The sequence below is a fragment of the Triticum aestivum genome, chromosome 5D (assembly GCF_018294505.1).
Source record: "Triticum aestivum cultivar Chinese Spring chromosome 5D, IWGSC CS RefSeq v2.1, whole genome shotgun sequence".
In the NCBI taxonomy this organism is placed as follows: domain Eukaryota; kingdom Viridiplantae; phylum Streptophyta; class Magnoliopsida; order Poales; family Poaceae; genus Triticum; species Triticum aestivum.
This window is the reverse complement of record NC_057808.1, coordinates 524,501,875-524,511,004: the sequence shown is the minus strand read 5'-3', so window position 1 is coordinate 524,511,004 and position 9,130 is coordinate 524,501,875. Positions and strand designations below refer to the sequence as shown.

At 49.7% G+C, this 9,130-nt stretch overlaps 1 protein-coding gene across 2 annotated transcripts; it reads left to right on the top strand.

Annotated features, from left to right (window-relative positions):
• The first annotated feature begins 3,382 nt into the window (after positions 1–3,382).
• LOC123123455 (protein trichome birefringence-like 33) lies at positions 3,383–8,785 on the top strand. 2 transcript variants are annotated; one of them, XM_044543964.1, is made up of 6 exons: positions 3,383–3,495; positions 3,761–4,270; positions 6,175–6,346; positions 6,986–7,185; positions 7,798–7,956; positions 8,071–8,785. In XM_044543964.1, exons 2-6 carry the CDS (start codon positions 3,789–3,791, stop codon positions 8,408–8,410), a joined length of 1,353 nt encoding a protein of 450 aa, XP_044399899.1. In that variant the 5' UTR covers positions 3,383–3,495; positions 3,761–3,788; the 3' UTR covers positions 8,411–8,785. The 2 variants fall into 2 exon arrangements, with proteins under 2 accessions (XP_044399899.1, XP_044399897.1); XM_044543962.1 differs by having other exon boundaries at positions 3,437–4,270.
• Positions 8,786–9,130: the final 345 nt, after the last annotated feature.

Sequence of the window (9,130 nt, the reverse complement as noted above, 5' to 3'; positions counted from 1 at the left end):
CGTATATAAAGGAGTGGAGGAGGGGAGGGCCGGCCCTCTCATGGCACGCCCAAGGGGGGGAGTCCTACTCCCAGTAGGAGTAGGTTCCCCCCTTCCCTAGTTGGAGTAGGAGAAGAAGGAAGAGGGAGAGGGAGAGAAGGAAAGGGGGGGCGGCCCCTTCCCAATTCGGATTGGGCTTGGGGGGGGCGCCCCCACCTTGGATGCCTCCTCCTCTCTTCTACCTTGGCCCATTAAGGCCCATTAACTCCCCGGGGGGTTCCGGTAACCTCCCGGTACTCCGGAAAAATACCCGAACCACCCGGAACCTTTCCGGTGTCCAAACATAGCCTTACAATATATCAATCTTTATGTCTCGACCATTTTGAGACTCCTCGTCATGTACGTGATCACATCCGGGACTCCGAACTACCTTCGGTACATCAAAACACATAAACTCATAATACCGAACATCACCGAACGTTAAGCGTGCGGACCACACAGGTTCGAGAACTATGTAGACATGACCGAGACTCACTTCCGGTCAATAACCAATAGCGGAACCTGGATGCTCATATTGGTTCCTACATATTCTACGAAGATCTTTATCGGTCAAACCGCATAACAACATACGTTGTTTCCTTTGTCATCGGTATGTTACTTACCCGAGATTCGATCGTCGGTATCTCAATACCTAGTTCAATCTCGTTACCGGCAAGTCTCTTTACTCGTTCCGTAATGCATCATCCCGCAAATAACTCATTAGTCACATTACTTGCAAGGCTTATAGTGATGTGCATTACCGAGAGGGCCCAGAGATATCTCTCCATAACACGGAGTGACAAATACTAATCTCGATCTATGCCAACCCAACAAACACCATCGGAGACACCTGTAGAGCATCTTTATATAATCACCCAGTTACGTTGTGACGTTTGATAGCACACAAGGTGTTCCTCCGGCATTCGGGAGTTGCATAATCTCATAGTCAGAGGAACATGTATAAGTCATGAAGAAAGCAATAGCAATAGAACTAAACGATCATAATGCTAAGCTAACGGATGGGTCTTGTCCATCATATCATTATCCAATGATGTGATCCCGTTCATCAAATGACAACACATGTCTATGGTTAGGAAACTTAACCATCTTTGATTAATGAGCTAGTCAAGTAGAGGCATACTAGGGACACTCTGTTTGTCTATGTATTCACACATGTATTAAGTTTCCGGTTAATACAATTCTAGCATGAATAATAAACATTTATCATAATACAAGGAAATATAAATAACAACTTTATTATTGCCTCTAGGGCATATTTCCTTCAGACACCGATAGGGTTAGGGTTACCGGAGATAAATTACAATAAGGGATAAAAAAAATCCTATCTCTATCCTTAACTTGGAGGACACACCACGGCTTCATAGATCTTCCGTCGCTATGCGGCTTCACCAGTCCGGCCCATATTCATGGGCCGGCGCCTTGAGGACCCCTTTTAGTCCATAACTCCCTCACCTGCCTAGAATCATGAAAAAAGAGAAGCCTGAACTAGCTCCCGGGTTGAAAATTGAGGTCAGGGTTCGGCCTAAATGCCAAGCTCAACCCGACCCAACCCGGGGCTTTGGGGCCGAGCTACATATGCCCAGGTGCACTTGCTGGTATCAAACAATGTGGGGCATCGTGACGCCGTGTCACTGAAGCCTAGATCATGAGAGGTATCCTCCTCCGCCAAGGGACACGCGGGGGCGGCCACCCTTGCTCACCCATATGGTCACCATAGGTCCGCCACCGACAACGTCGATATGACCTACTCTCTAAATTAATGAAAAGGCGTACAAATCTTTTCCCATGCTTCATTAAAGCAAAAACCTCTCTAAAATCAACAGCCTTTTGCACGTTCGTCGAAGCGGCATTGTCGTGTCAGTTAACAGACGGCCCAACCAAGTCTCGAGCTCGCGACTATGCACGTTGGTGAATGCACTTGCTTCCCCTACGGTGAGCGTAGGTCCGCACCGACAACATCCACATGGCCTACAGTAGTCTCTAAATAATGAAAAACGTGGGAAAGCTTTCCCTGTGCTTCGGAAAAAGAAGCCCTCCAAATTAATGACTTTCCGTGCACGTTGAAGGGGCATTGTCGTGACAGTTAGGAGTCAGCCCTGCCGGGTCGTGCGCGCTCGCCCCCTCCAAATTCTGCGTAGCTTTGAATGTTTGGCCGGCGGTACGTGGTCGTGGTGTCCCGTTGCGAAGGCCTCTCCGTCACTCCAAAGTCTGAACAACGTTTGCCGACCTCGGGTCGCTGGAGCATCGCTTTGCGCCAAAAACATGCCGGTCGGGCTGCAATCCACCACATCCACATGGCAGTATTAGTAGACGTCCAAATGCACTACTACTAGTAGTAGATTAGGAGGCGGCAGTAATCAAGTTTTTGCATGCATGACTGCCGGAGTAACAAGGACGAGAGCGATGCGTGCGATCAAGAAAAACGCAGCGCTTTTGGGTGGAAACGGCACGCAGAAGGCCAGGAGCCTGGGCAGATCTAATTAGGCGCAGCGCGGCGCGTGATTGAAGCGAGATTAGGCCCCGCGATGAACGGAAAAGATCGGCGACCGCGCGCGGTTCCACACGGCACGCCAACGAACCGAGATTTTAGGTTTCTGCGTGTCATGCGTTGCGTTTCATCAGATGGCCCTAATACTCCTAGCGTTTTCTCTGCACTTCTGCGAGTAGCAAATGGCCTGAAGATTAAGGTGTGGTCGGAGGCGAGTTTAGTAGTACTAGCAGTACAGCACTCTGCTTCATTGATCACCGACCATCTTCTTCAAGCATCTACCGATCTGAGGTAGCCACAGTATCATCAATAACTGCAGATCTGCAATGCACGCACCACCTACCCGGCGTATGGTCCAGTGCCGGCAACGGGAGAGAGCGCCGGACCTCAACCACAACCAGTGCTGCTTGCGTCGACGAGGCGAACCTGAACAGGGAGGGGGTTAGCAGGGCCACGTGGAAGCCGGATCTGGTGCCCTGGGGGACACACGGCCCCTCCACCCGGTCTTCCCGGTTCCAACGCGGAACTGGCGCCGGTGCGCTGCCTGTTTGGTTAGCGTAGCTTGATTTTCAGGTCACCAGCTGGTTGATGGAACAACACAAGCAAAGGGGAGGCTCAAACTTTAAGCATTTTCTAACTCAGGTAACTGACCAAAGTGGATTTATTCTGGCACGAGCCTCGTAGTAGTAATGCAGACATGCAGTAGTATTAAAATGAACATGCAGTGCAGTAACTACACCGAGTAATCACGAGAGCAACACACTACTAATTGCTGTAATCGGTCCGTGTTTACTCGAGCAAACACCCCAAGTTTCTGGCCTAGTTTCAGGGTTTCAGACGGAGCCATCGGGCGGTCAGTGGAGGGCTTGTCCTCCACCCCACCCACAAGGCCACAAAGCACCATTCGGTTCGGACACGCACCACACCCCGAGCCCCGGCATTCAATCCTACTCCACTTCTCACCAAAGTTGCCAGGGCCCCAAACCCGAAAGCGAGCGAGCTGCGTTCTTCCAAGCTTCTTCACCTCCCCGCTCCTCCCTCCCCTCAACAAAGCCAGGCCAAGGCCAAGAACACCAGCGCTCCCCCTCCCCCAACCCCCAGATCCCAACCGCCCCACAGATTCCTCCCCAAGCCGCGCCGCGCACGCCAGATCGGATCGCCCCGCCGCCCAGACCCCGCGGACGAATCTCCATTGCATCTCCCGATGCTGGCGGCGGCAATCTAGCCAGCAAGCAGCAAGATCGAGACGAGGGCTAGGAGGATGATGAAGCCGCAGCACGGCGCGGCCGGCGGCGGCGGGCACGGGCGGCGGACGCCGTTCCTGACCTCGTACGCGCTCACGCTCGCCTTCATCACCTTCGTCTCCCTGCTCTACTTCAAGGACTTCTCCTCCACGCTCCACCAGCCCTTCCTCCACCACCCGCCGCCCCGCCACCGCCCCAGGCCCCATCCCCATGTCCCCATGGGCGGCGGCAAGGTAGGGCCGGTGGTGGCAGAGAAGAAGGCCGCCGCCGCCGCCGCGGAGGAGAAGGAGGTGCTGTCGCTGCCGTTCGCGGTGGGGCGTGCGGCGGCGGGGTGCGACGTGTCCCGCGGCGAGTGGGTGTACGACGAGGCGGCGCGGCCGCTGTACCAGGAGGAGGAGTGCCCCTACATCCAGCCGCAGCTGACCTGCAAGGCGCACGGCCGCCCCGACACCGCCTACCGCCACTGGCGGTGGCAGCCCCGCGGCTGCTCGCTCCCGAGGTCAGTCAATGAAATCACACTAGTACATTACATTATCATCCATGGGCAAAAATCAAATCTTCCTCCTCCTCTCGACGGCGATTGTGGGTTCGGATCTTTGCGCCCCATGACGAGAAAACAATGGATAAAAAAACAAAAGCAGTCGATCCAAGGTTTTGACGCCGACTCGTCATCGTTGTCTACCGGGTGGTTAGGATCTTACGGTTATTGGGTTAGCAACGGTGAAGAAGAGCGAGGTAGGGTTTGGCCCGACGCGCTTGGCTGGCTTGCTTCCGTCCTCCGAGAGGTAGGCGAACCACCCCACCGTTGGGGCTGGGGTTGGGTTTGGGACTTGGGTAGGTAGGCCACTCCGAGGTCGTGGTGGCGGTGGTGGGGGCGCGGCGAGCGACGCGACACGAGCCCATGCGCCGACGACTCTACAAACGTGCCGAGCCCGGGGTGTGGACTGGACGGCACAACCAGATGCAGTTGCAGTTATTTTAGCGGGGAGGACTTGCTAACTAACTAACCCGAGACTTTTCCGTCCCTGACCGTAACGGGGGTGCGTCGTAGCGCGTCGGTGGGCGACAAGCCACGGCACGGCTGTCCAGACTCCTCCAGTCCAGTCGCGCATGGTCCATCCGCCATGGAAAATCATGGCCTGGTGCGTCGCCCCTCGCCTCCTCGTCCCACTCCCACACGAGGCATCCAGCTGTGTGTGTTTCATTGACCCATCTCGTGCCGCGTGCTCCCCGGGCAGGCAAGCAAAGCAAAGCAAATGCACTGGCAGGCGTCACGTGGGAGCACGGGGCGGCTCCTCTGACCGAGCAAGGGTTACCATGGGAGGCGCGGGCCATGGCAACCGGGACGCCGGCATTGATATATGGGAGCAAGCATCTCCATCTCCTCTTTTTGTGCGGGCGTGGCTTGCCATGGACCCTCCACTTGGACACTACTAGAGGTAGAGGGGCACCTTAATTAAGCTTTGCTTTTCTCCTGATGGGTTCTAGTGGTTGCCCCGTTGCTGTCCACTTTCACAGTCGAACCGCATTTCCCAGCTCGGTTCTGATACTTCGGTGGCTGGGAATTAAGAAGGCGCTGGATATCCTCGCGACGGCGACGTTAGGGGCGATGGGTGCTGCGCGGTTCGCGGCAGGTCCATCTGCAAGAGTTCGTGGTTTCTCCTTTTGTTTCTACAGACTTGTCAAAACGTTTCTACTTTCTAGACACCGGCGTTGGCTGTATACCGGACACCGTTGGCGGTCGCACTCAGAAAGAATGGGACATTGAACTTTTTATTCTCCGTACCTCAGTAAATAGGGGTTGGGTCAGATGGTTACGGAAAAACAATCTCAGTCACTGTCAAAATTAAACTCGCCACTGTTGCTTGGCAGAGTGCCAGCTGCATGAGCGTTCCAGTTGAACCACAATCTAAAAGATGTTAAACTGTTTTATCAGGCTATGGATTTTGGTGCTTGTTATGACTTTATATTGATCTTTGTGCTATGCACCGCAATAGTTTCTGGTTCATGATTTGCGGGACCATCTGCAAGAGTTTCGGCTTCTCTTTTGTTGCAAACCTTAGTCTGAATGTTCATAGACAGCGGCGTAGGCAATATATCGGACACGGTCAGCGGTCACACTCGATACAGTGTGGCCCTGAACTTTTATTTGAAAACACGTGACGCTGAATCTCTTGTCCGTACTGCTAGGTTAATATTGCTCGAGTCTGATGGCTACAGAACAATCTCAGTCGCTCTCAGAACTAAACCCACTAGTGTTGTATGGCAGAGCGCCAGCTGCATGAGTGTTGCAGTTGCAACCACAATCGAGAAAATGTTAAGCTGCATGAGTGGTTGTTATGGCTTTAATACATTATTGATCTTTATGCTATGTACCCCATTCTCACACCTGAAAAAATGCAGCTTCAATGCGACTCTGATGCTGGAGATGCTGCGGGGCAAGCGCATGCTGTTTGTTGGGGATTCGCTCAACCGCGGGCAGTACGTGTCGTTGGTCTGCCTCCTGCATCGGGCCATTCCTGAGAGCTCCAAGTCCATGGAAACATTTGACTCGCTCACGGTTTTCAGAGCAAAGGTATTCCCTTGCTTTCTTGACATAGCAGATGAACGGTGAGCAATACATAGCTTAATGAGCACTGAGCTGAAGATTTTTTTTGTCAGTCAATGAACATACTGTGAACACCAAAGATTGCTATATTATATGTCTACAAGCAACATAATCCCAACTTCATGAATATTTTCATCTAAATGCCTTGATCTTGAAAATTCTTATTTTTTCAGAGCAAAAGTACAAGAACCTAGTTTTTTTCACTGGGCAGATGAACATCGCAATACACAAGTCAATAAGCACTGCACTGAACCTATTTTTCAGCAAATAAACATACTGTGAACACCAAAAGATTGCTAGATATGTAACTTGCAACAAACTCCCTTGTTTCTTTTACATGGTAGATGAACAGCGCAATACATAACTCCCTATTTTTCAGTCAATGAACATACTGTGAACACCAATAGATAACTATATATCTCAGCAAGCTACAAATACCCAAGTTTATGAATGTTCTCAACAACATGACTTGATCTTAAAACTCACAGTTGACTCGCTGACAGTTTTCAGACCAAAGATTTCCCTTGTTTCTTTTTGTAACTTGCTGCCTAGCCTTTCTCTCTAATCTCATCCATACTGAATATGCTTAATGTTGCATTTTCTCAGGACTACAATGCCACGATTGAGTTCTATTGGGCCCCCTTTCTAGCTGAATCAAATTCCGACGATGCTGTTGTTCACCGTGTCACGGATAGAATAGTAAGGGGTACGGCCATTGAAAAGCACGCCAAGTTTTGGAAAGGAGCTGACGTTGTGGTATTCAACACCTACCTTTGGTGGATGACCGGACAAAAGATGAAAATTCTGTAAGTAATTTCCACATTACCACAAGTTGCTGCTTGCTTGAAGCTAGCTTAAATTTTGAAGGGCACATCAATGCTACATTGCATTTTTATATTTTGCGCTTAGATTCGATTGTCATGTTCCTGTTGTTTTGTGGTAGTCATCCTGACTTTGTTTAACATGAAAATATATCGTATTTTGTTAAACATCGCATCCTGTTGGAAGAACACGAAAGTAGCGGATATAATGAAGTAAATCACAGGTGCATGATGACAAGAGTAACAAGTAGGTATCACAAGTTGCTTCTTTTAGCCTAAATTTTGAATGGCAAAGATTGCTACATTGCATTTTTATATTTTACGCCTTAGATTCGATTGTCATATTCTTGTTGTTTTGTGGTACTCATCCTGACTTTGAATGAAAAATTAACATAAAAAAGATCGTGTTTTGTTGAATATTGCATCCTGTTAGAAAAACATGAAAGTAGCGGATATAATCAAGTAAACATGAGATAAAAATCACAGGTGCATGATGGCAATGATCAGTTATTTGAAGGGAGTGGCAAGTAGGGTATTTTACGATGAATCATCTAGCAAGTTCTACAAAAAAGGGTTCTGAGTTTTTGTTTCTTGCAGGCAAAACTCCTTTGAAGATCAGAACAAGGACATCAAAGAAATGGAAACAGAGGATGCCTATGGGATGGTACTGAATGCCGTGGCGAAATGGGTCGAGAACAACATGGACCCTAAAAGTTCAAGGGCGTTTTTTGTCACTATGTCACCTACTCATACTCAGTAAGCTCTCATCTCTATATCAATAAACAAAAAACTGACCGGCTCATCCTATACTGAATCGCATGCGACTGATTGAAATCTGACTCATGTTTCTGTTCTTTTTTTTATCATCAGGAGCAAAGATTGGGGCGACAAGTCTGATGGAAACTGCTACAACCAAACAAATCCAATCAAAGATTTGTCCTACTGGGGACCAGGCACTAGCAAGGGCCTGATGCGGGTTATCGGCGAAGTGTTCAGCGCTTCTAAGGTCCCCGTTGGGGTTGTCAACATCACCCAGCTCTCTGAGTACCGCAAAGACGCCCACACCCAGATATACAAGAAGCAGTGGAACCCGCTGACCCCGGAGCAGATCGCCAACCCTAAGAGCTACGCGGACTGCACCCATTGGTGCCTCCCGGGACTCCAGGACACCTGGAACGAGCTGCTCTATGCGAAGCTCTTCTTTCCTTGAGCGAAGGAAGAACTTCAGATTCGGAGAATTGACGCGCGTATCCAGCACTAGCGCTGATCATCCCTTTGACTGAAAGAGGACCAGGAGGAACACCTGGCCCAAGTTCCTGGGAGTATAGTATATATCATCTGGGAAGGGTCTGATCTGCCGAAGAAGGGTTAGTGTAGCTAACATCGTACAGGTTGCAACACTCTGAAGAGTGAAGAATATTATACACGGTGCACAAGCTGAGGTTTTGTGGTCGTCTGTTAAAAATGCTAATTGTGGATACCGTACCACATTCCTCTTCCTCTGTCGACGCGCCTAAGTGGCATGATGTGTAAGCATGATTCTTTCATTGAACATGAATGCCAAATTGCTCAAAGTGATCACCTACACGCAGAGGTTTTTTGTGGTCTTTTGCATTCAGTTTTCCATTTCGCCAGTTAACTGCATCATGACTCTTGATTTCGCCCCGTCTGTTGCTACCCTTGGAGACAGAAACCGCCTGATCTTGAACAGATGTTGATTTCATTCGTCCATTTTTTTTTTGAAAATAAAAAGGTAGAGATCGTTCTACCATATATATTTCAAACAGCCTAAGCCTGGAGGACAAAAAGTCCATTACATGAACCAGGAGAAACGCACCAAAGGTGCAGAGTTACAGACGAGGAAAAGGAGAGAGAGGGGCAACAAAAGACGAGAATGCCATAAGCACGACTTTATTAGCTATCAATAATG

Excerpts from the sequence above, each read along its gene's own strand:
- LOC123123455 (XM_044543964.1), top strand. The coding sequence starts at position 3,789 with ATGATGAAGCCGCAGCACGGCGCGGCCGGCGGCGGCGGGCACGGGCGG. Across the intron at positions 6,347-6,985 it reads TCACGGTTTTCAGAGCAAAG|GACTACAATGCCACGATTGA; the intron begins GTATTCCCTTGC and ends GCATTTTCTCAG. Across the intron at positions 7,957-8,070 it reads ATGTCACCTACTCATACTCA|GAGCAAAGATTGGGGCGACA; the intron begins GTAAGCTCTCAT and ends TTTTATCATCAG.